General features: G+C 40.3%; 1 protein-coding gene and 1 long non-coding RNA gene across 3 annotated transcripts in view; one reads left to right on the top strand and one right to left on the bottom strand.

The window, feature by feature from the left end:
- LOC115274312 overlaps nt 1–5,284 on the top strand; it is a 76,189-nt gene extending 70,905 nt beyond the window's left edge. Inside the window, exon 4 of the long non-coding RNA XR_003901178.1 lies at nt 4,989–5,284. This is a non-coding gene — a long non-coding RNA (uncharacterized LOC115274312). The remainder of the gene's footprint in view (nt 1–4,988) is intronic.
- ASIP (agouti signaling protein) overlaps nt 1–24,996 on the bottom strand; it is a 95,419-nt gene extending 70,423 nt beyond the window's left edge. Inside the window, exon 1 of one of the 2 annotated variants that reach the window (XM_029917776.1) lies at nt 24,860–24,996. In XM_029917776.1, coding sequence (XP_029773636.1) covers nt 24,860–24,927 — 68 coding nt within the window. In that variant the 5' untranslated portion in view covers nt 24,928–24,996. Of the gene's footprint in view, nt 1–12,998; nt 13,024–24,859 lie in introns of those variants that run through there. The other variant, XM_029917778.1, reaches the window with a different exon arrangement.
- Between the last annotated feature and the right edge of the window lie 1,512 nt (nt 24,997–26,508).

The raw sequence follows: 26,508 nt of genomic DNA, 5'->3' as shown, positions 1-26,508 counted from the left end.
AGTGGCTAATACACTCTAGCGAGCTTGTCTGAAACTTAATTTAATGCTGTTTTTGTGGCTGACCAGAGTATGACTGTCACTGTCTCACTGAACTCACCCAAATAGCCAGTCCCTTGGGCTCTGAGTGTGTGTCTTTGAAGGGCAATGAGAAATAATATCAGAAGATGAGCAACGCCTTGGCTCCAGGTTTTCTAAATTTTCTGTGAGTACATGTTTGAAGTTTCTAGGCCCATGTCTTTGGTGGCTAGTATTTTTTTAGTGTTTATTTATTTTTGAGAGAGAGAGGGAGAGCTGAGGAGAGGTAGAGGATCCCAAGTGGGCTCTGTGCTGACCACAGAGAGCCTGATGTGGGGCTCAAACTCAGGAACCCTAAGATCATGACCCTGAGCTGAAGTTGGATGCTTAACTGACTAAGCCACCCAGGTACCCCTGATGGCTAGTATTGAGGGGCATGTTTGGAGCCCAAGGACTCTAGAAGTTTAGTTGTAGAAGAAAGTTAGGAAAACCCAATGTTTCTTTTATTTTTATTTTGCTTTTGCTTTTTCTTCCATGACTCATACTGTTGCAGATCTGCCCTTGGTGAAGAGATTACGAGAGAGGCTTATGAAGCAGGCTATCAACTCTAAGGATATTAACTCTAAAGGAGGAATATTCCTCCCATTTATGGACCCTAAAACAAGGGCATCTCCCCCAAACTCTTCTGCATGCACATGGGGGACATGTGAACATAGAACTTTGCCCACAAATGCTGCTTTTTGCATGGAGCCACTGAAGCCATGGGTTGGGTTGGGGAGCAGGGAGATTGTAAGTGGATAGTAAAAATTGGATTCAACCTTTCCTCAGGTGTCCTGGTCTTGGTCTGCAAGGGAAAAGACACTGCTGACTACCCCAGTTTCAGGCATGCAGCACCTTCTCCCCAGTTGGTCCATAAACAATCGCTGCTCATAGGAAAGGAACCCACTGGGACTAACACAAGCCCTCATATTTAACATCTCAAGCAGATCCAAATCCAGGCTTGTCACACTAGGTCCATGTAGTCTATCCTTTTAGAAGGGGTTATTAGCATGTATTTCTTTTTAATGCTTACAGATTCTCCTTTAGGAGCACCTTGAAAACAATCTAAGATCCCCTCTTAGAGAATCTGAATCTATTTAAATACATGGTAAGCAAGCAGATAAGGGCTGTTTTTTTATTTAAAAAAATTTTTAATATGTTTTATTTATTTTTGAGAGACAGAGAGAGATAGCGTGAGCAGGGGAGGGTCAGAGAGAGAGGGAGATACAGAATCCAAAACAGGCTCCAGGCTCTGAGCTAGCTGTCAGCACAGAGCCCAATGTGGGGCTCGAACCCACGAACTGTGAGATCATGACCTGAGCAAACCCGGCCACTTAACCGACTGAGCCACCCAGGCGCCCCAAGGGCTACTTATTAAAAAAATATTTTTAAGATGTGGGATATGTCAGTTCATTAGAGACAAGAGCAAGTAGGGACAGTTTCCATTTGGGGGGTCATCTGGTCAGGAGGCTTTTAGGGAATCCTGATGTCCCAGAGAGTAGTAGTCCCATTCTTCTACCCTTTATTGTTTGAATTTCTACCAGTCTCAACATGAGGAGAGTCTGAATGGGCCAGGAGTTCAAGGACAGGAGACCACTTGGGCAGGATTAGGGTAGGTACCTCCCCCCTTACCCCAAAAAGCTTGTCCCCTGGATGGCCCTCCTTCTTCTAGTTTTCTAGGCCCTGTGATCTTTACTGCAAAGCAAACCATATGGTTTTGATTCTGGTTCCTGGCTTACTGAGAGCATTTCATGTCTCCGATGGCCCTATGGCCTCTTTAAGCAACTGCTCTGGCATCTAAGAGAAAATGCCAGTTCTTTTGGACTTTCCCAGCTAGGCATAACAGCCATTGCAATGGAGGGTCACATGCAGTGTGGAGGGGGTATAAAGAATAGCTATAGGGGTGGGGAGATATTCCTGGATTTAAAGAGGTGGACTGCAGGTTCAGGAATCTTGGGGTGCCTGTCCAAAGAAGTGACTTTTCCCCCTCCATGCTACCCTCAGATTTCCATCTCAGTCTATCTCTTGTGAGATAACCCTCCCTAGAAATGGGAAAGCAGGACCTAGTCCTTCTGGAAGAGATAGGGAAGGGAAATATTGTCTGACATAAGGGATCACACAAAACTTCTAATCCCATAGATCAGTGCTTCTGACAGCTGTAGTCATATTAACTTCGGATGAGCTTCAGTGGGATTTGCTAGAAGAAAATTCTGTGATTTGATCAGTAAGGAAGGTGAAGGTTAGAGGAAGTCAATCACTTTTCAGAAGGAATCAAAGATGCTCTTATGTAAAAGGGGTGAAGCGATGGTGACAGGATAAGGAAAACTTTAAAGTAATATTTTGTTTTTATTTATTTTATTTATTTTTTTAATGTTTTTACTTACTTTTTGAGAGAGACAGACAGCGTGAGCAGGGGAGGGTCAGAGAGAGAGGGAGACACAGAATCTGAAGCAGGCTCCAGGCTCTGAGCTGTCAGCACAGAGCCCGATGTGGGGCTCGAACCCATGAACCATAAGATCATGACCTGAGCTGAAGCCAGATGCTTAACTGACTGAGCCACCCAGGCGCCCCAATATTTTGTATTTTTATATCATGCTTTATAGTTTTCAGTCATCTGGTCTGGTCTCAGCCTGTGCATTTGCTGACCTTTCCAATTGGAATGTTTTGTTTTTACCAGATCTCCATGTAATTATCTCCTTCTTGTCCTTAGATTTCAATGTCTCCTCCTCAGAGAGGGCTTATCTGACCAACCTCTGTCATGTGATCCTCATTCCACTCCCTATTATATCATTTTATTTCCTTCCTAAGACTCATCATTATTTGATCCCATTTTATTGCTCTTTGTGCTTCACTTTATTGTGCTTTGCGGATATTGCATTTTTTTACACACTTAAAGTTTGTAGCAACCCTACATTGAACAAGTCTATTGGCACCATTTTTCCAACAGCCATTTTCTCATTTCATGTCTCTGTGTCACATTTTGCTAATTTTCACAATATTTCAAGATTTTTCATTATTATTATATTTGTTATGGTAATCTGTGATCAGTGATCTTTGCTGTTGTAATCATTGTTGTTTTTTAAAAATTTTTAATGTTTATTTTTGAGAGACAGAGAGACAGAGTGTGAGCAGGGGAAGGGCAGAGAGAGAAGGATACGGATACACAGAATCTGAAGAAGGCTCTGGGCTCTGAGCTGTCAGCACAGATCCTGATGCAGGACTCGAACTCACAAACCACAAGATCATGACCTGAGCTGAAATCGGATAAGGAGACACATAAGAAACAGCCACTTGAAAATGGGTCTTTCAGACCCATTTCATTAAGGGGAACATGTCAGGGAAAACCACAGAGGAGATGACATTTGATTTGGGCCTTGAAAATAAGTAAAGAATTCATCAGGCCAAGAGGAAGAAAAAGGGTATCCCAGACAAGGAAACTAGCAAAGACATGGAGGCATGAAAGTACTTTTTATGCTTGGAAAACAGAAGGCAGACCAAATTGTTTCCTGAGATCAGAGCAAAGTATACATGGGGAATTGGCTAGAGATGAGGCTAGAAATATGGATGAAATAAAGTAGTGAAGGGATGGTCATCTTATGGGCCATGCTGAAGAATACAGATTTAGTCATATCAGATAACTGTAGGTTCTATAGTTATCTTTATATGAACTCTAATGGATGGAGGTAAGTTAGCAAATTCTCTCCATCGATGACAGAAATCAGTCAAAAGACTCTTGGCTTGATGCCCAGAGATCTCAATATACCTCACAAGCATAGCCTAATACAGTCTAGTTGAGGGCCTGGGAGAAGTGGTAGGCCAGGATACGGGGCCTCCAACTCTGATCCAAGGTCAGGGTGAGATGATTGTTCCCCACCGACTGCCTCACACACTCCCCACATCCCTTGAACTACAAGGGCTCCAAGTAGCTCAGGCAGGGACAGCTAATGGACAAACTAAAGTGAGATAAACAAGGCAGTTGTAAAGAGTGTAAAATTTAGGGGTGCCTGGGTGGCTCTGTTGGTTGAGCATCGACTTTGGCTCAGGTTGTGATCTCATGGTTTGTAAGTTTGGGCCCTGTGTCAGGCTTTGCACTGACAGTTCAGAGCCTGGAGGCTGTTTTGGATTCTGTCTTTCTCTTTTTCTGCCCCTCTCCCACTCACGTGTGCATTCTCTCTCTGTCTCTCAAAAATGGATAAACATTAAAAAAAATGAAGAGGTACCTAGGTGGCTCAGTTAGTTAAGCTCAGGTCATGATCTCACAGTTCGTGAGTTCGAGCCCCACATCAGGCTCTGTGCTGACAGCTCAGAGTCTGCTTCAGATTCTGTGTCTGCCTCTGTTTCTACCCCTCCCTTGCCTGTATTCTATGTCTCTCTCTGTCTCTCTCTTCAAAATCCTTCCTCACTGCTGACACAAAGGGGCATATGTGCCCCAATGTTCATAGCAGCACTTTCAACAATAGCCAAATCATGGAAAGAGCCTAAATGTCCATCACCTGATGAGTGGATCAAGAAGATATGGTATATATATGCAATGGAGTACTACATGGCAATGAGAAAGAATGAAATCTGGCCATTCGTAGCAAAGTGGATGGACCTCGAGGTTGTCATGCTAAGTGAAATAAGTCAGGCAAAGAAGGACAGATACCATATGTTTGCACTCATAGGTCTAACAGGAGAACAGGAGAAACCTAATGGAGGACCATGGGGAGGGGAAGGGGGAAATAGAGTTGGGGAGAGAGAGGAACGCAAAATCTGAGAGACTATTGAATAGTGAAAATGAACCTAACCAAAGGTTGAAGGGGGAGGGGGAGAGGGAAGGGAGGTGGTGGTAATGAAGGTAGACACTTGTGGGTAAGAGCACTGGGTGTTATATGGAAACCAATTTGACAGTAAACTATTAAAATAAAAAACATTTTTTTTAATTCCTTCCTCAGACCAGGAAATAAGAAGGCCTAAACCAGACCAGCTCCCAGGAATTGGAACCTGGGTGTACTAGCAATGCCCTCCCAAGTTAATCCAGGGCCTAGCAGAAGATGGCAGAGCCCATTTGCTGCTTATTTCCAATCTGAAGCAGTCTAAGGCTGGTACAGGATCAATATGGATCTCCACCTACAGGTTGGCCTTCTGCCTCTTCCTGGAGAGGCCCCACATTCTGGGAACAAGGTATGATAAGCTTTTCTTCAGTGTTTGATGGGCTAACCTGCTTGATGAATTAAACAGTCTTATTTCCTGTGGTGTCAGCCATTTTTGTTCTTTGTGAAAGAATGAAATGCTCCTACCTATCTCTATACTCCCAATCCCCAAATAATGACCAGGGCCTTTTGTTCTGCAGTCCAGGGCTTCTCTTACCTCAGGAAACAAGCAAACAAACATCAACAGGCTTTGGTTTTTGAAATCAGCCCAGAGTCTCAGAGGTGACAAAAGCTTTTTTTTTTTTTTTCTTTCTGAGAGAAAGAAGTACTTTTAGGATTAGAGGAGGGTAAAGGAGAATTTCCTGAGTCTGGCTCTGGAGCCAATGGTGCTAAAGGGCACTGCAGTCTCCTTGTGCAGCCAGGTCCTGCTCCTACTCTCCCACAAACCCCTGGGATGGTAGAACCATGAGGGATGAGGATGAGTGTGCTCATGGAGGTGAGCAAAGGCACTGCTATTTGAGAGCCATAGCAGAAGTCTCCATGCCCACAGCTAGGCTTAGAGAAAAGGTCCTAGAATAGACAATTGTCCTGGGCAAAGAGCTCCAAGGTGACATGCACTGATTAGAGAGTTTCCCCAAATACCTATAAGCCCCTGGAAAAGAACTGGGGTTGCATTTTTGGATTGGTGGATGGGAGCCAAGGATATTTAATTTAGAAAACTAAGAAATGTAATCTTTCCATGTCATGGAACAAAGCTTTAACTGTTAACAGTGTTTAACACCAGTCTTCACCCTTTCCTTTAAAGTATTTAAGTTTCTTGCTCAAACTTTTTTTATAATAGTTTATTGTCAAATTGGTTTCCATATAACACCCAGTGCTTCTCCCCACAAGTGCCCCCCACCATGACCATCCCCCCTTCCCCCTCCCCCTTCAGCCTTCGGTTCGTTTTCAGTGTTCAATAGTCTCTCATGATTTGTGTCCCTCTCCCCAGCTCTCCTTCCCCCTTCCCCTCCCCCATGGTCCTCTGTTAGGTTTCTCCTATTAGACCTATGAGGGCAAACACATGGTATCTGTTCTTCTCTGCCTAACTTATTTCACTTAGCATGACACCCTCAAGGTCTATCCACTTTCCTACAAATGGCCAGATTTTATTCTTTCTCATTGCCGTATAGTACTCCATTGTGTATATATGCCACATCTTCTTTATCCATTCATCAGGTGATGAACATTTAGGCCCCTTCCATGATTTGGCCATTGTAGAAAGTGCCATCAAAGAAACTTCTAATTTGATTTGTTAACCTGCCACTCAGGAGTTGGAAGCTAGAAGTGTTCCAGGATATGTGTGTATCAGTGTACATGCTGCCTATTCCAGTTGTCTATTCCAGTCTCTCTCTTACCAATTCAGTGAGAGCCTGAGTCAAAGGTAGACTTGGCCAAGGTCCCCTGGACGTGAGAGGAAAGGTTGCTGGACAGAATAGCACACAAAACTGGGATTGCTCAGGACTGGGGCTCCCAAAGCTCAGCGTGGAAACCCATCTGCAAGTTGGCACTGCCCCCAGGTGGCCGCACCAGAGCTCTGCCTTCCACTTAGTTTGGGGAGAAGACTGAAATGTGTGTGTCTCTTCCACCTGGAGCTCTTTGGAGACCCAGTAGTGCCTAGATAAGGGGAAAAGCCAAGAACTGTAATCACCAAATTGGGCACTGGATTGTTTAAGGAATATCTTTTTGCAATGTCACTGTAATTTTTGGCATAAATATATTCAGAAAAATCGCTTTAGTTCACTAGCTAAAATGCTCAGGAATTTGGGGCAAGAAAATGACAGGTAACTAAGGGTTAGCTAACATTTTCTGTTTTTACTATTAGGGATATTTAAAATTTTTTTTTAATGTTTATTCATTTTTGAGAGTAAGTGAGAGAAATAGAGCACAAGCAAGGAAGAAGCAGAGAGAGAGAGGGAGACACAGAATCCAAAGCAGGCTCCAGGCTCTGAGATGTTAGGACAGACCCTGATGTGGGGCTCAAACCCATGAACTGTGAGATAATGACCTGAACCAAAGTTGGACGATTAACAATTGAGCCACCCAGGTGCCCAATTAAAGAGATTTTTAAAACCTAAGAATAGTATTCTAACATTCAATCATTCAAACTATTGGGGAGCTAGTTTATGCCAGGCACTATACTAGAAATGGAGGGTATAAAGACATTGTCTTTGCCTGAAAAAAGCTTATAGTTCAGGAGAAGAGGCACAGAAGTACAATGTAATTATAAGAAATAGTAAATAACACCAATAAATGAGATTTGTACATATAAGCATCTGATGGACCAGGAGATGGTACTAGCCAGGGAAGTTGTCCTGGAAGAAGTGATGTCTGAACTGAATCTTAAATGATGAATAGTATTATCTATGTAGGGATAGGAGGTTGACAACAGAAGGAAACCACATTTAAGACAGAAAGGCTAGCAATAGCAAACGTAATGAGAAGGGAAACAAAGGTAAGGGCAGGAAGGGCCCTAAGGGTCAGAAGAAGCAGAAAGGGAGGACCTTAAATATATCAGATTAAGAAGCCTGGATGATATCCCATAGTGTTGCTGAAGGGTTTTAAACAGGGGGAACATATGGCTAGATTTAATTTTACAAATATGCTAGCAGAGGTGTGGAGGGGAGATTAATATGACACATCTGGAGACAAGGAGACCAGAGAAACTAATCTAAGTTAAAACAGAATCATATAGCGGAAAGAAAAATGAGCACCTGAATTAGTGAGTTTGGGGAAGAAACAACAGATCTAATGGCCTTGGAGGCAGGGGGATGAAACAAAGGAAAAATCAGTGAAGGCTCTCCAGTGTCTAGCCCAGGTGACTATGTGGCTGATGGTATTACCAATTGGATGCTAAATTCCAAAGGAAGAGCAAGGCTTAGTAAAGAAGGAGGTGAGTTCTGTTTACTGTTTACTTTCTGTTTAAAGTATCTCTGGGATACACTGAAATAGAGATATCTAGAAATCTATTCAAAATAAAAGGTAAAGTTTTAGGGAGAGATGTAAGATAGACATGCAGATTTTGGGTTACTGGCCTATCAATCATAATTAAAGCAGGGGAACAGATGAAATCACCCAAGGGAAATAGGAATAAAGAAGGAAAGAGATCCAAGGACTAAACTCTGGAATGGGCTAGGAAACCCTTGATAGTATCATCATATACATTTTTCTGGAGCTTAGGAGTTTACCAACTGCCTTCACACCTATACCTAACTCAATTCCCATGTGGGGGGCTCTGTAAACTAACTGGTAAAGTCAGGTGTGATTGTGATGATGCCAAGGCTGCAATAGATTCAATCTATTTGGATGGGCAGGACATGGACCCCAGCCCTTCCCTCTGACACTGTGTCACAGAGGAAATCCTCAGCTGTTGACTCGAAGCTGAGTTAACATGACAAAGTAGGATTCCTGAAAGGATTTGGAACTTTTTAAAAATTAATCAACTAATTAATTTATAAATTAAGTAGGCTACATGTTCAACGTGGGGCTTGAACTCAAGTCCTAAGATCATGAGTCACACACTCTACTGACTGAGCCAGCCAGGGGCCCTAAGGGACTTGAAATCTTGCCGAGACTCCTGGTTAAGAGCACAGCTGGCCTGTGACCTTGGGTTAGAAAGGCTGTGGAGGGACAGTGGCAGAACACACAGAAGCTCTGCAAGTAGCTTGTCTCCAGAAGCTTGTCTGCTTCTATGTGCCCTAAAACAGCAGTCCACCAGCCCCAGCTGAGGAAGGACTGCAGGCTAGGAGAAAAGGCATCCTTTCCAGAGACAGTAATAAGGCAGTATAAGAGCACTTGCTCCTTCCTCAGCGCTTGGGGGCAGCAGAAGGCCTCAAAGCTGGCCTGACCCTACAAGATGTTTGTGAGCCAATGTGGCAGAAGGCAAGGCAGAGAGATGAATGCAAGGAGGGTATCACTCTGGTAGAGGCCTCTCTACAGTGGCCTTGCCACTCTAATCATATTTCCATAACATCTCTCAGTTTCACCATGTATTGTATACTTGTTCACATTTCCTTGATTTCCTCAGACTTTATCCATGTGACTTTTTTTAGGGTTTGCTTTATCTTACACTCAGGGGGAAAGAGTAAGTAGGTAAACAGAGAGGTCCTGGGCACCAGAGACAGAAGGTATAACGGAAAAACCTTGGCTTTTGAACCTTAGCTCTGATCCTTGTTGGTTGAGTGACAGAAAACGTTTTGTTTAACCACCCTATGCTTCAGTTTCCTCATCTGATAAATGCTTCATAGGGTTATTGTAAGGATTAGCCCAAATAAGTGGCACTCAACACTATCACTGTAGAAGTTTCATTTACTACAAATATCTTATCTTGCTTATCTTTCCAAAAATTCCTACCATTATAATGGTCTCTTTAGGCTCAAGACCTGAAAGCCCTATTGTAATATTTATATTGGAGAAATATGATTCTGACTCATTTCAGTCATTATCTCAGTCCTAAGTTGGTTTAGGTCAAGCACAGGGCAAGAATGTGTCAAGAACAGTAACCATGTTGAGTTGGAGTTGAGGAAAGGAAAGGTTTCCTAAGCTTCAGTCATTTCAATAACAGCACGAAGAACTCAACCACATCCCTCTACCACCTATATTATTATTTAATTTTTTACAAAATCAACCATCTTTTCCAAAACTTAAATACATTGATGTTAAAAGGAAAATTTGTATCATATCAGCTCAGTTGTAATGAAAAGAATATAATCCTAGGAAAGGAAATGAATGAATAAAGCAGTGTTTTTAAATTCTAACTAGCTACTGCTGCCAGGAAAAAAAACTCCAGGCCTGAGGGCTATTTTTTTTTTTTTTTGGTTGACAAGAAGATTGATATGTGTTTTATTATGTTAATGACATATTAGGCCCAAATGAGAATTTCTTCTACCTGTAATTCAGGCTTGAAAGAGGACTGCAAAGGGAATTATTTTCTCATGATGTGATTCTTTGTTATTTTATGCTTATCCATTTACGACGTAAAACCATGTCCTGTATACCCAATATCATCTCATGTACTATCACAGGTACGTGTCCTAAACTTTTAAAACAAAACTTTTGATGCATTAGAGTAAATCAGGCCTGGGATGTGGGAGCTAAATCTGGGGTTACTAGATACTAGAAGTAAATCAACATAACCAAGTAGAGGATCTTCAGAGGCCAACTTCACTTCCTTTAAAAGTTTGTGTAAACCCTTTTAAAACATTTTGTAAATCTTGTTGGGGCACCTGGGTGCCTCAGTCGGTTGAGCGTCTGACTTCCGCTCAGGTCATGATCTCATGGTTCGTGAGTTCGAGCTTTGCATTGGGCTCTGTGCTTACAGCTCAGAGTCTGGAGCCTGCTTCTGATTCTGTGTCTCCCTTTCTCTCTGCCCCTGCCCCGTTCATGCTCTGTCTCTCTCACAAAAATAAAATAAACATTTAAAAAAAATAAAACATTTTGTAAATTTTGTAAGATTTCTCTTTTCCATCCTCTTCTGCACCTAGGACAGGGTGGCATGCATAATAGATGTTCAATAAATACCTGGAGCTGGCTGACTGAAAAAAATGGTATTATTACAACAAATCATCCAAATAGGAGCCTAGACCTCAAGAGAAAGACAGGTTTTCTGAAAGGTACTCCCTTATCTCCCACTTCCAACAGATACAGGATCAGCCTAAAGTCTAAACAAGGTAAGGAAATGCCATAAATTAGCAAAGTAAAATCAGTTCTAAGGACTGAACTTCTGTCCCCCCTCTCTTTCTCTGCCCCTCCCATGCTCACTCTCTCTTTCAAAAATAAATAAATATATTTTTTAAAACTCTCTGAAAGGGTATAAACCAGCTATGGAAAGATTTCAGAAATCTTCTGGCCAATGAATCTTTCAGTTTAGTGCTGAGGCTCTACTCCCAGATTCTAACAAAGAACCAGCTTCTGTGAATTATTCATTTATGACTATTGATGGATCATCAATGATAACATTTTGTATGATTTTTATTTATTTTTGAGAGAGAGACACGGCGTGAGCAGGGGAGGGTCAGAGAGAGAGTCAGACACACAGAATCTGAAGACAGGCTCCAGGCTCTGAGCTAGCTGTCAGCACAAAACCCGACATGGAGCTCAAACCCACAAACCGTGAGATCAAGACCTGAGCCAAAGTTGGACGCTTAACCGACTGAGCCACCCAGGTGCCCCATTGATGGCAACTTCTAAACAACCAACTTGTTCCTCTTTGTTCCCCTCATTCGTTAATCAGTGCATTCCCAAAGATTACACATTTTGATTTTCAACCCAAGTTAAACCTAACGAGGAATGCTACTACTGCCAAGTGCCGCTTTAAATCCCAAAGTTAGATATAAATGATTTGGGGGTTGTCTGATTTTAGAGGATTCCTGCCAAGCTCCTTGCAGAAAAATAAGTTGACCTCATCAGTAAATCATGTCATCACCATTGACCCACTTTCTTTCCAATTTTGGTGATGAAACCCTTCTATCAGAAGAGTAGTTAAATTATCAGATTCCTGAAGTAATTCTCCTTTGCACTTACCTGTGGAAATTGCTGAGCGGGAAGGTTCAGTGAACTCAGAGACCAAGCTTTGATTCAGTGACTTTGGTAGCCCGACCAAAGCTATCCCCTGCCTTCCCACTCCTTTTTATGTAACCCTGGGCTGTTAATTACCTCAAGCTGTGGGACCACCCCTCTGACCACTTTATCTGGCCTCCCAGATCTTCAGAGCTTTCAGGGCTGAGGGGCTTCTATATTCTCCTGCTCCCTGGCCTCCTCTGCCACAAGGATCTCTAACTCCCAGGGTGTTACCAACTCAGCAGGAGTTTCCCTTGTGTAAGTTATTTTGCTTTAAGGCTACTTCTCTAACACATTTCTAATATGGAAGCAGCCTGAAATTAAACAAAACATAATACTAGACATCAAAGGGACTTTGTGAAATTAAATTTCAGGCATTGTCTGGATCTCCCTGGAGTTCAGCCTGCTGTGAAGGGGCCTTCCATCCATGGCTTTGGAGCAGTTTGATAATTTGAAACATCACTTAGCCATGATAGATTCCTGGTACAACCAGAATCCAACAGATTGATTGATTCCTTCTTTTCTTCCTTCTTTCCTTCCTTCCTACCTACCTTCCTTCCTTCCTTCCTTCCTTCCTCCCTCCCTCTCTCCTTTCCCTCTTTTCTTCCTTCTTACCTTCCTCCCTCCTTCCCCTCCTTCCTTTCTTCTTCTCTCTTTCTTTCTAAATTATTTTGAAAGAGAGAGAGAGAGAGCATGAGTGGGGTAAAGGCAGAGAGAGAGAGTAGAGAGAATTCCACACAGGCTCTGTGCTGATAGCACAGAGCCCAACTTGATGCTTGAACTCACAAACTGTGAGATCATGACCTGAGTCAAGATCAAGAGTCGGACCCTAACCAACTGAGCCTCTCAGCCCCCCCCCCCTTTTTAAGTAAGCTCTATGCCCAATGCAGGGCTTGAACTCAAGACTCCGAGATCAAGAATTGTATACTCTACTGACTGAGCCAGCCAGGTGCCCCTAATACACTGCTTAACTAGCACTTCATCCAGTGCCTTTCTCCAAGTTGAATCAATACCGCTTACTAGCTATGTGACCTTAGACAAGTTATTTAACCTCTCGGGGCCTCAGTTTCCTCAGATGTGAAATAGGAGCAATGATACTCCACAGTGTTAACGTGAGCTTTAAATGAGATATGATATGTGTAACACATGGTATGTGCTCAGTAAATTCCAGTTCCTTTAACCCCACATTCTACTTTTTAGAGAGAATCAACTTACCTGCCTCATCTGTTGCTTCATAGGTGGTATGAGGCTTGGGTTGAAATATTCCTCAAGGGCATGTCTAGGAAGGATATGGGGTGAATACCCTATAAAACAACAAAGATTGATCTCTCTCTCTCAGATTACCTGGTAAGACCAAGAGATCCTCTCTCTGAATTTGGCTCCACTTCAGAAAACGCTTGCAACATTTCTGGAACAAGCCTATTAGTATACCTAGTCATTAACACAGCCCGGTCCAATAGCTTGAAGATGGTAGAGATATTTATCTTATAGTATGGGTGGAATGTACTAGGTCATATATCTGGCTCATTTGTAGGGCTCTTGAGAGCAAAAGTACTTGTCCAAGAACATGACATTACCAGGCCCATATTCTAGATAATTATTTACATGACTCACAACTCTCTGAAGCAGGAATCCTCTCTTTTTCATGTTTATCTACTTTAAGTATCTACCATATTGCTTGCATATTGAAGGCACTCATTAAATTGGATTGACTCAGTATTCTAGAACATGAAACTGAAGGGGGGAAAAATGGAATTTAACACTGCTAGAAAGCAAGATCCAAACCTGACTAAAAGAACCAGGAAGAAGCCAGAGGTGGGCAGAATCATTTCTATGTATCAGATTTTGTTCATATAACTTTTATTTTGTGGACCTTTACCAACTATTAAAAAGTTATCATTGCACTCAAGCAGACTATCTTAGGAATATGTTGTTAGTAGCATAACTGGCTAGAACAGTGGCTGAAATAATTTTGTTCCTGAAGCCATGCCTAGTTACCAGCAACTGATAAGTAATACCTTTTCCCCCTACTGTGGGTTGGGTTACAATAGTATGACACCATCCATTTTGAACTGCCATGGGGCTAGGAGCTTGGTTCAAATCCCCTCTGCCTGGGATAGGTTCTATTACTTAGGAAAATTTAAGTTTCTCAGTGAATCATTACCTTCTCTGTGTTTTGTCCTTGAAGCTTTGGAGTATGTGTTACTGTAATTCATTAATTAAAATTCCTCTTTCCTTTGGGGTGCCTGGGTGGCTCAGTTGGTTAAGGAGCCAACTCTTGATTTGGGCTCAGGTCATGATATCAGCGTTCATGAGATTGAGCCCCACATTGGGCTCTGCACTGACAGTACAGAGACTGCTTGGAATTCTCTCTTTCTTTCCCTCTCTCTCTCTCTCTCTCTCTCTCTCTCTCTCTCTCTCTCCTGCTTGCATTCTCTTTCTCTCTCAAAAGTAAATAAACATTTAAGAAATTCACCTTTCCCTTAAAACTTAGTTTTGCTACTTTCAGGCTCACTATTAAGATTTTTTTTTCCCCCTGAGAGCTAAAATAGGAGTGTTCTAGACTGGGGGAGACAGAAATAGAGAAAGTTCTCTGGGGTGTGAGTAAACTGCTAATGGGGTTGTCTCCCCCACTAGATTTTAACTTCTGATGGCAGGGACTGTGTCACTCATCTGTGTAACCCTACTGTCCAGTGGGGTTCCATGTTGGCTATTCAGTAAATGCTTATTTATTAATAAGTGAGTCAAATATAATCAATATTGCAAAAAGTTATAGGTGTGAAACTGGCATATCGGTAATATGCACTAGACAAGTACAGAAGTAATCATGGTGGGCCAAGATGGTCAAGGAAGAAGTAGGAAAGTTCCATGGAAGAATTTGACTTTCTTTATAGAGGTGGGATGAAATATGATAAGAATATGTGTTTTTAAATCTCTTAAACTCTGTGAGCCTCAATTTTCTATCCAAAAATTTAAATTTAAAAGATGGGGACAATATATCTACATTATATGTAAAGAATAAATGAGATAGGTATATAAAGTAATTAGTATACAGCATGATGCACACAGAAGAATTTTCTTCCTTCTGTAAGTTATCTTCCTTTTACTAACCTGTATAGTCTTTCTATTGGATTTGAAAGCTGTACTGACAGTGTTCTGGAGTTTACAGTGTCATTTCCTTCACCAACCAAGGCACTTTCTAGATACCAGAGGAATATAGAAAGATATTCCAGGGAGGCGTTGTTGTCTCTCTAAGGAAATGAGATAAATAAAAAGTCTAAATACTTTATATCTTCTATCCTTGAGTGCATATGATTGTGGGAGACCCTTACTAAGGAATGCACCCCCAATTTTATTTCCATTTCTACTTCACATAACTTTATTATCAGAAGATTTCCTTGAGATAATTTAGAATATATGTATTTCCTTTTACATATTGAAAGAAAAAACTTTAACCCAAAGCATTTAACTGATTTGCTCTGCTAGTTAGTGGCAGAACCATGAGCTATACTTGGGTAGTTTTTATGTGGACATATGTTTTCATTTCTCTTGGGTAGAATTTCTGGTTCATATTAGAAATATATTTAACATTTTGAGAAGCTGCCAAACTGTTTTCCAAAGTGGCTGCGCCCCTATCTCTTTGTTTCTGGGACTGTGGGTTTGCAAGGAAATTATGGTTCATTAGCCAGTACTTTGGAAAGGAAATAGATACTAGAGAGAAACTAGATCTCCAAGCATGCATTAAATTAGCCATTCATGTGGTTCAAATTCATATTATCTATGTATCTCATAAATATTAAACCGAGAAATTAACATAAAAGTGGGTTTAGAACTGGTGAAATCCAGAGATGTTCATGGACGGGGCAAACCTAAAAGTCTATACCTAGACCAACTACAATTTAGAACAGCAGCAAAATAAATGTATTTAAAGACCTACAGAGACTTAGAACATTTACTGCCAAAATACTCTTGCTGAAAGAACTAGTAAGGAATGTACTTAAACCAGAATAAAAGTGAACCAAGAAGGAAATAGGGGAGTGCAAAAAGCAATGGTGAAAAAAATGTTATACATGTTGATACATCATGCTGGCTTATGAGACTAGAGTACAGTTTAAGCTAAAACACAAGGGCAGTAAGAGAAGAAAAAAATTACAGGATAATCTTATCCATAGACATAGTTGCCAAAATTCCAAATAAAATACAAACAAATCAAATTCAATTTCATGTTCAAGAAGGATATTACAAAGGAATGGTTCTATATTAGAAACTTTATTAACGTAACTCAAAACTGCATAATCATCTCAGTATGTATCAAAAAAAAGTTAAATAGAATTTAACACCCATTCATGATTTTTCTCTCATCCTTTACTCCTCCATATACCACCTTTTTCCCATTCACCTCCACAAAGGAAACCCCATACCCAAAATCTAAGACAGGGATCCATAAGAGAATCTGGATTCATGTTTTTTATAAAAGAGAAAGGAGTTATTAGGATATATTCCCTAGTATTTCCAACTCTGATTAAAGACTTCAGCAGAGTGTCTTTAGAATATCATACATGATGTTCTGAATATAAGTAGTTATACCCCACATCACAAACTTGCCTTGCTGTCTTTAAGCGCCCTGCCCACCTAATTTGCAGCAGACAACTTTGCCTCCTACTTTTAAGATCAAAATAGAACCTCTTAGTAATAAACTCCCCCCAGTTCTCTTTTTTTAAATTGTTTTTAATCTTTATTTTTGAGAGAGAGACAAAGTGCAAGCAGGGGAAGGGCAGAGAGAGGGAGACACAGAATCCAAAGCAGGCTCCAGGTTCTAAGCTGTCAGCACAGAGCCCGAGGCAGGGGTCAAACTCATGAAACTCAAGTTCATGACCTGAGCTAAAGACAGACGCTTAACAGACTGAGCCACCCAGGAGCCCTCTCTTTCTATGTCTTCTACTTTTTTCTTTCAACCTCACTAAGAGTTGCCTCTCCCTGTTCGGGGCTTATCTTCCACTAGACCTCTTGGTCACTGTTGCCCCCACCCTTTCTCTCTCTTCTATTCTTACCTTCTTTCTGCAAATAGGACATTTTGGCTAAGCTCTTCAGTCTTACCTTTTCTATTGTTCTTTTTTTCCTTTCCGTATTACTCCCCTTTCAAGTTCCACTCCATTTTCCCTTTCCAGCCCAATTTATTCCCCTAATTGCCTCTTCTTTGCACATTCAACTCTTTCTTCAACCCTTTATACTGTGTTTCTCATCCCTCCCTAACCACTCTTTTGAAAATGCTTCTCATAAGGTCACCCTCAATCTCTGAATTGGGAAACCTGTGGTTCTTTTGTACCCATTTTCCTTGGCATCTTTGCAGCATGTGGCCCTGCTGACCTCTCTCTCCCTTCCCAAAACACTATCCTGCTTTGGTTTTTATGACATCACCCTTTTCCTCATTCTGTTTCTCTGATGGCTCTCTTTAGACCCACTTGATAGATGGCATCCTCCTAAATGTTATTAGCATTACCAAAAGTTCCAGAGCACCTAAACTTGTAAGATTTTTGTGAAGGTTAAATGAGATACTTACTGCATATAGAGTACTCTGGCACATAGTAAAAATCACTCTTTTTTTTTTTTTTTAACTTTTAACACACTCAGCAGAATCTTTTTTATTGGAGTATAATTAACATACAATGTTATATTGATTTTGGGTATACATGTTCATTCAACAATTTTTTAAAACTCTTTTTTTTTAAATCCCTCTTAAATGTGATAAAATGATTCTTAAATCAGTAACTCCAGAGTTTGAGACTTTTTATAAAACACATATTTTCTCCTGCCTATCAGATATTTCCTGTCATTCCTAGGTAACATTAGGTACTCTTATATAGTAGCCATTATATGGCTATTATTACAATTTTGTGTTAACATCTTGGCCTTTCCCACTATCACTGGGTCTAATTATGCAGCACATTCCCATCGGAGAGCAAACCCTTCTCCCCCATGATCAGAATTGGGTGGTACTTTGATAATTGGCCCTTGAAAACAACAGTATATCTTCATAAGAGCATATGCCTTTCCTGATCTCACTTCAGAATCACTACTTGACTGGGAGCTCACTAATGTCAGGGATTATTTTATTAATCTCTGCATCTTTAGCACCTGGCATGGTGATTAATATATAGTGGGTACGTATTGAATGTTCCTGCATAAATTAACGAGTGAAATTAGGACTAGCTTATATGTGTTCCCAAACCCACTGTGTGCAGAAAATTAAAGCTAGACTTGGAATTTTTAAAAAATAATAATAAAATAACACTTTTTATGAATTTGATTAGCTTAAATGCAACTTAGTGAAGCCATATTGCTACTTGCCTCAATACAGTTGTTCTTAAACATTAACTTTGTTAATTTATAAAACCCTAGTCTATGCCTTCTTCCACATGGGTATGTTGCATATGGCCATTGGCAGTGAATGAGTCACTAACTTCTGCAGTCAGGCCATAATACCTAAGAGGAAAGTCTCTGAATATATGTAAAAATATTCCTATTTGTTTGTAGGAGTATATGTATACTCTGAGTGATTTTCTTTTCTGGCACTTATCAAAAGAGCACTTGTCTTTTTTGTGGAAATCAGTCATGTTACATGCTCACTCATAAACGAAATTGTCGTGTATTTCAGACACCCAGAAAACACAGTCATTCATAGGCATGTTAGTAATATTTGATGCTCAATAACCTAACAGCCTTCCTTCTTTTTTAAAAAAATTTTTAATGTTTTATTTATTTTTGATACAGAGAGAGACAAAGCATGAGACGGGGAGGGGCAGAGAGAGAAGGAGACACAGAACCAGAAGCAAGCTCTAGGCTCTGAGCTAGCTGTCAGCACAGAGCCTGACGCGGGGCTCAAACCCACAAACGTGAGATCTGACCTGAGCCGAAGTCGGAGGCTTAACCAACTGAGCCACCCAGGCACCCCTAACAGCCTTCCTTCTAAACACAGCCATCAATAAAATCTTCTGTGAACCTCAATGAGCTAAAAAAATTAGATGAAGTCAAAGACAAATGTATCAATAACCAACAACATATTGTATTGAAAAGATACTTTTCTGGCTATTGAAAATAAAGATAGTTTATATTCAGTCTCAATGTATAGGTACATAAAAACAAATTTTTCCAAGTGTTGGGCTGTTATTAAATAAAAATAATTTTAAATGATAATTTCATTCACTGGAAAATATGTACTACGCTATGTAGCAGGCCCTATAGAGAGGAAAGATAGTCCCTGCCTTCCAAAGCTTATAGATATAAACCAAATATAGGACAGGAATTCCCAGGCAGAGACAAGAGCCCATACAAAGGCATAGACGTTGGAGAAAGGACAGCTGTTTCCATAACTAGGTCCATGTGGCTAGAAAGATGGGAGCAAATGTAGTTTGGGGAGATGCTAAAGCTGGAAAGAGAAAAAGGGGTCATATATGCCAAGCTAACAGGGCTTTATTTGCCCTCTACTATGAAAGTGGAATTTTATTCAAGGAACAGTAAAGAACTCTCTGATAGTGGTGAAAGGAGAAGACTAGTATGGAAGGAAATTAGAGGTAGGGACGTTAGTTGGAGGTTATAGTAAAAGTCCAAGTAAGACAATAAGAAGGTCCAACCTGGTGCACCTGGGTGGATCAGTCAGTTGAGTGTCCGACTTCAGCTCAAGTCATGATCTTGTGGTCCCTGAGTTCGAGCACCATGTCAGGCTCTTTGATGATAGCCCGGAGCCTGGAGCCTGCTTCAGATTCTGTGTCTCCTCTTTCTCTGCACCTCCCTTGCTCACACTCTGTCTCTCTCTCTCAAAAGTAAATAAACATTAAAAAATTTAAAAAAAAATGAGGGTCCAACCTAAAGCAGTGGGGATGAAGAGTATGGGTTAACATTTTCTCTTTTATCACTAACGTTAAGCAAGTTTATTAGCATGCACCTTGGTATAGTTTTCTTAATGTTTCCTGTGTTTAGGGTTCATTGAAACTTCTTGGCTCTATGGCTTTATAGTTTTCATCAAATTAGAAAATTTTTCAGTCAATATATCTTCAAATATTTTTTCTGTACCTCCTTTCCTTTGGGGACTCCAATTATACACATATTAGGTCACCTGAAGTCCTACAGCTCATTGATGTTCTGTTTTACTTTTAAGTATTTTTTCTCTACGTGTTTCGTTTTATATTGTTTCTACTGCTTTATCTTCAACTTCTTTAATCTCTTTTTCTGTGCTATCTAATTTGATATTAATCCCATCCCATGTATTTTTCATATCCAATATTATATTTTTCATCTCTGAAAGTTATATTTAGATCTTTTAAAATATTTTCAATATCTTTACTTAACATTTTTAATCTTTCCTCCAGCTTCTTGAACATTTGGAATACAGCTATAATAAATGTTTTAGTGTCTTTTCTACTATCTCCTGTGCAGTTCTTGATCTGTTTATATTAATTGCTTTATCCTCATCATGCATCATGCATCATATTTTCCTGCTTCTTTGCATGCTGGTAACTTTTATTGAATGCCAGACATTGTGAATTTTATCTTATAGGAGATGGTACTCTGAGGATTATTCTCTTTGCTCTTTTCCAGTGGCACTTTATCTGGCCTCAGGTAGTTTCCTCAAATCATGTTCTGATCAGTATTTAGCTGAAGACTCAAGGGAGGGGGACTCTCTGTTGATCTCTGGAGTGCTCTCTCCCTGTGCAACCCTCTTCTCTTCTCAGAACTCTGCTCTGTGAATTCTAGCTGCTTTGGCCTTCCTGGATTTTTTAGTTCAGGGAGATTTCTGAGCTCCACATGGGTTCTCTCTACAATAGCAGGACTTAGAGTCAAAATATACCATGAAAATAAAATCAACATGACTTGATAAACAATTAGAGAGAGAGGAATGGAGGATGTTGACAATCTGAATGGTAGTGTCATTCCCCAAGTTGGGGGATTCATGAACAAAAACAGACTGGGAACTGGACAGGACAGGGGAGAGAAGGAACTTAGTTTAGGGTATGTTAAGGATGAGGTCTTTATGGACATAGATAACTGTATATATCTTTCTCATGCTCAGAGGGAAGAAATGAATTAGAGGTGGGGATTTCAGAGGCATGAAGTGTAGAGTTGAAAGAGGATTTCAGCTACCTCCATTATGACCTCAAACCTTCGAATTGACTAAATTCTTCTTCCAATTTATCTCTTAACTCAGGCAAAAGACACTAAGAACAAACTGTTCCCTCAAGCAATGATGGCTGCCCTGAGCCAGCAAGACTCCTGCCCATAACTGACCCCAAGACACTGATCAACTTGATCTTCCCTGCCCACCTGCATGTACCCACTGACTTTCCTCCCACATTTTCCATATATAAACATGGAAGTATTTTCAGCACTTTGGAGACATCAGTCGGCTGCCTTCCCAACTATTGGTCTCACTGAAATAAATTCCTTTCCTATTTCACCACCACTCATTTCTCTGTTTGGATATTGTCAGTGGTGAGTGCCAAACCTGGTCTGTTTGGGACCACTCCCTATCCCCAGAACCAGATGCTCTTGCACCCATGCACCCTAACTACAGAGTCTGAATCCATTGATTAGGTCATCCAGGGAACATGTACTGAAAACAAAAAGAGAACAGAAAATAGAGTGTGCACTATTCTAATAGTTAAGGTGCTGTAGAGGAGGATGTCAGTAAAGGAAACTGAGGAGTACACAGAGAAGGAAGAGGAGAGCCAAGAGAGATTTGTCATTAAAGCCAAGAGACAAGAGGAATTTTAAGAAACAATATTCTTTAGGGTCCAATGTTCCAGAAAAGTCAGGCAAGATAAGAACAGGAAATTGTCTTTTAGCAATTTTAGCAATTTGGAAATCACTGGTGACCTTAAAGAAAGTTTTTTTCCTCCTTAGTAGAATGATCTCCATTGATTTGTTGATTTGTTTGTCCATTCATTCATTCATTCATTCACTCAGTCAATGGACACTTAAGTACCCGTGTCCGGGGACTTAAGTGTATTGATTCCTTAAATAGGGATGAGAGATTCTACCCTGAGGGAAGTCCTTATCTAAAAAATGATTGACGTACAGCTTGATAAGTGTTAAAACAGAGTGAAGTATGAAAGACTGGTTGGTAGCACAGAGGGAATGTCAGAGAACTGTCCCCAGAGGAAAAACTAGAATTGAAATCCAGAAAGATGAAGAGGGGCTCATCATCTCAGAGAGGGACAGGAGAATAGGAAACATGAGTAGTAAAAGCCCAAGAAGTGAATATGCTTAACCCTCTGAATTCCTTATATATTAAGCTAACAAAATTAGTGATTCTTGGTAGATCTTCAAGAAATAGAACCATATTCTAAAAGGACTGAAAAAGAAAGATCAAACCTTAAGGGAAGGGTACAGCCAACAATGAAAAGGGTAAAAAAAAAAATGCAGTTCTTAAATAAATGGCCTAGGAAGTGCTTGGATTGTTCTCTCCTTTCTGAAGTCCTTGCCTTCCTTGCACTGACCAAGTGCTAACCCGGTTCCAGCCCTACAACACTAGCTCCTAAATCTAAAGGTGATGACTTTGTTAATTCTAATCTCATCTTAAGGGACCAATTTCATCTTCATATCTCACTATATGAGTAAGAAGAAGGAAATATTTTTCTTGTACAGCTTAAATTTTCAACCAAAACATTACATAATATTAGTAACTTGGCAAGGATAGTTTTTATTGACAAATATGTGTATTGATTCCTTAATTTTAAACTTCTTATTAAAGGATGAAGGTAGGGGTGCCTGGGTGGCTCAGTCAGTTAGGCGTCCAGCTTTGGCTCAGGTCATGATCTCACAGTTCCTGGATTCGAGACCCGCATCAGACTCTGTGCTGACAGCTAGCTCAGAGCCTGGACGCTGCTTCGGATTCTGTATCTCCCTCTCTCTCTGACCCTCCCCTGCTCGTGCTGTCTCTCAAAAATAAATTTAAAAACATTAAAAAAAAAAAACTGAATGAATGGGAGAAACAAAAATAGAGTCTTATTTACTGAGCTTTACTTGAACTAGACTCCCAAGATCTGCCACACAAGCCAGCTTTGATGAACTCCACTATTAACTCTTTCCTGTCTTGGGGCTACAACATATTGTTTCTTCTGCTTTGACTATTTTCTCTTCATTCTTCTCAGGACTAACTCTTACTCATCCTTCAGGTTTCAGTGTAAATGTCATTTCCTCAGCTACCCACACTGAAGTTCTCACTATTATTCTCATAGCAATGTGTCCTTTTCCTTCATAAAAATTATCACAATTTGTAATTATATGTTGTTTATATGTTTACTTATAGTTTATTTACTATTCAACTATCCTGCATGAAGGTAAGCTCCATGAGGGCAGGTATTATGTCTGTTTTATTCACCCACTCCACACCAACCACCTGACAGAAAGCCCTACGTTCAATATACCTGTTGAATGAATAAAACATGAATCCCTGGTCTCATCTGGTGACCAGTTGTTGCCATGCATTCTAGTTTGTAACAGTTTTGTGGGTTATCAAGGTTAGTATTCAGCTTCAAATTTAAGTAATAGTTTTCTTATGTGAAAACATGTCAGACTTCTTTGAAGAAACATTCCCCTCTAAGGTATGGTCTTTAGAAGCATTATGTTTGATCAACTAAATCATTATTTTTTATTTTTATTTTTGGCTTTTAAAACTTTATTCCCTTCAAAACCTTTACCAGAGACACAGTTCTGTCCTGGGCAAATCATCTTTTTTTTTTTTTTAAGTTACATAAAATCTTACATCAAGAAATTCTAGGGGCACCTGGGTGGCTCAGTCAGTTAAGCGTCCGCTTCAGCTCGGGTCATGATCTCACAGTTCATGGGTTCGAGCCCCACGTCAGGCTCTGTGCTGACGGCTAGCTCAGAGCCTGGAGCCTGTTTCGGATTCTGTATCTCCCTCTCTCTCTGACCCTCCCCTGCTCATGCTGTCTCTCTCTGTCTCTCAAAAATAAATAAAAAACATTTAAAAAATTAAAAAAAAAGAAATTCTATGTTTGCACTGTGTGAGGTATATAGCTCACATAAATATTAATTATTATATATAAAAGTAACCCCAAGTCAAAATTTCCAGGAATCATTTCTTACGAACAATAGTATGACTAATAATGAGTTGATATTAGCCAGACACATACATAAATAATATAAAAATAATAGTTCCAGGGACGCCTGGGTGGCTCAGTTGGTTAAGAATCCGGCTTCGGCTCAGGTCATGATCTCATGGTTTGTGGGTTCTAGCCCCTCATCAGGCTCTGTGCTGACAGCTAGCTCAGAGCCTGGAGCCTGCTTTGGATTCTGTGTCTCCCTCTCTCTGACCCTCCCCTGCTTGCGCTGCCTCTCTCTGTCTCTTAAAAATAAATAAAAAACATTAAAAAAATAATAGTTCCTCTCCTTACCCTTGAGGTTCTTATCCTTAAAGAAATAAAACATGAATAAGTAGTCTGAAGTAGGAGACATTCTGGGGAAAGTCTTTGGTTTTTTTCCTTTTCTAGTTTCTTTTCTGACTTTACCTTTTGTTTTCATATTCCTTCTTATGGCTATTACCTGTTTTTCTCTGCTTTTGTCTATTTGCTTCCTTCCTTTTGTTTTGGTGATATTAAGCATGTCCCTCAAATTCCAGTATTTACTGAAATCAAATGGCATCCCCCTCCCCTCCGGGAATCAGATACAAATAGCCCAGAGAAGAGTCATATTTTTCTCAGATGTTGATGCAACTACTACCCACTGAATCCTATGACCTGGGGCTCCTGTTCTATAAGAAAGATACAGTCTAGGGCTCACATCTAAAGCTCATCTCAGGTAACTCAATAAATCATAGCTACCACTCTGCTCTGTAACGAGTATCCTCTTCCCATTCCCACCTACAGACATAAAGATGTCCTTTAGGGATAACAAGGAGAATAAATAACAAGTATACAGCTCTTTAAAAGTACTTTCCATGCATGATCTCATTTAATTCTTTCAACAAATTTGTGAAGTAGATATCATTATCATCTTCATTTTACATAAAAGGAAACTGAAGTTCAGAGTGACAAAATGACTTTCCCAAGGTTACTCACCTAGTAATTGCCAGAATTGAGGCTCCCAGTAGGATTCCAACTCCATAACTGTGGTTTTTCTTCCACATCAAAAATAAATCTCCATAACAAGAGTAAGAATAGAAATAGAGGAGTAGTTGTCTCAGTCAGTTAAAATGTCTAGCTCTTGATCTCAGCTCAGGTCTTCATCTCAGCTCAGGTCTTGATCTCAGGGTTGTGAATTCAAGGCCTGTGTTGGGTTGGGCATGAAGCCTACTTAAAAAAAAAAAAAGGAATAGAAACAGTGACAAAGGAATATGATCCAAACTTAGGGAGCCTTATAAAACCATATGATTGAAGAATCCTTCACAGAGCTTCCTTCTGCCTCCTTCTACCTACCCTTCTCCTACAGAGCAAATGTGCATAATATCCCACATAGCAGAATTTGTTCTAGTGGGAAGAGTCATCAACTGCTCATAGGCCACTCTATCTGGATTATATTCTAATCAGATAGGAGTCTGAAAGTAGGCTCTCTAATTCAAGCCCTTATCAACTCTTGTTTGGACAACTCCAAAAGCCTCCTAACAAGCCTTTACACCTTTATTTTTGTCCTCCTTCAGTCCATCTTCCACACTATTACCAGTAATGTTTCTGAAGTAGAGATCTGTTCATGTCCTTCTCTACTTAAAATCCTTCACTGTCTTCTTACTGGCTTAATTCTGTCTCCTAAAAATTCATATGTTGAAATCCTAACCTCTAGAAACTCTGACTATGACAGCGTTTGGAGACAGGATCTTTAAAGAGGTAATTAAGTTAAAATGACGTTATTAGATTTGGCCCTAATCCAATGTGACTGGTGTCCTTTATAAAAAGAGGAAATTTAGACACAGACACAAACAAGGAAAGACTATGTGAAGACACAGGGAGAAGACACCTATCTGCAAGCCAAAGAGAGGCCTCAGAAGAAACCAAACCTGTCAATTCATACCTTGATTTGGACCTCTAGCCTCTAGCATCATAAGAAAATGAATTTCTGTTAAGCTCCCCAGTCTCTGATACTTTGTTATGTTATCTCCAAGAAACTAATACAACTTCATGATGCCTACAACATAAAATGGAAACCTTGGTGTGGCATTCCATTTCCTTCCTGACCCAACTCCTGCTTCTCCAGTGTTATTTCTGGCTACTCCCTGTCTTTGACTGTATATTCTAGAACACTTAATGTTTCTTGTCTCTATACCTCTCCTTGTAGTCTCTTTTTCATTTTATTCTCTAAGATTTAGCTCCTTACTGCCCTTACCTCCAGGCTGAGTTATCCCTCCTCTACAATGTGAGGTCTTAGATGGAAGAGACTGTTTAGTTTATCTTTATGTCTCCAAACTCCATCACACTGGTCTATTCACAGGCAGATGTCAGTACATATCTGTTGATCTGAACCAAGGATGAGTGGAGAGGGAAGGGTGGTAGGGAAACACCTCTCCATCTTAGTCATCTCCTTGCTCCACAGTGAGATGTCAATTTACTCCTCTGTGTCAAGGCCTCTAGCTGGTAACTTCCATGTCTAATTTCAAAGTAAGAAAAAGCTGACACTGTGGAATACAGGACATTGAGAACATGATTTATGAATTTCAACTGTCTCCATTGTGTCCTTCTTCTCTAGCTTCCAGTCCCTTCTTTATTAGGTTCTTCAG

The sequence above is a fragment of the Suricata suricatta genome, chromosome 12 (assembly GCF_006229205.1).
Source record: "Suricata suricatta isolate VVHF042 chromosome 12, meerkat_22Aug2017_6uvM2_HiC, whole genome shotgun sequence".
Lineage (NCBI taxonomy): Eukaryota > Metazoa > Chordata > Mammalia > Carnivora > Herpestidae > Suricata > Suricata suricatta.
Note: the sequence above shows the minus strand (reverse complement) of the source record. Positions and strands in the feature narration are given on the sequence as shown.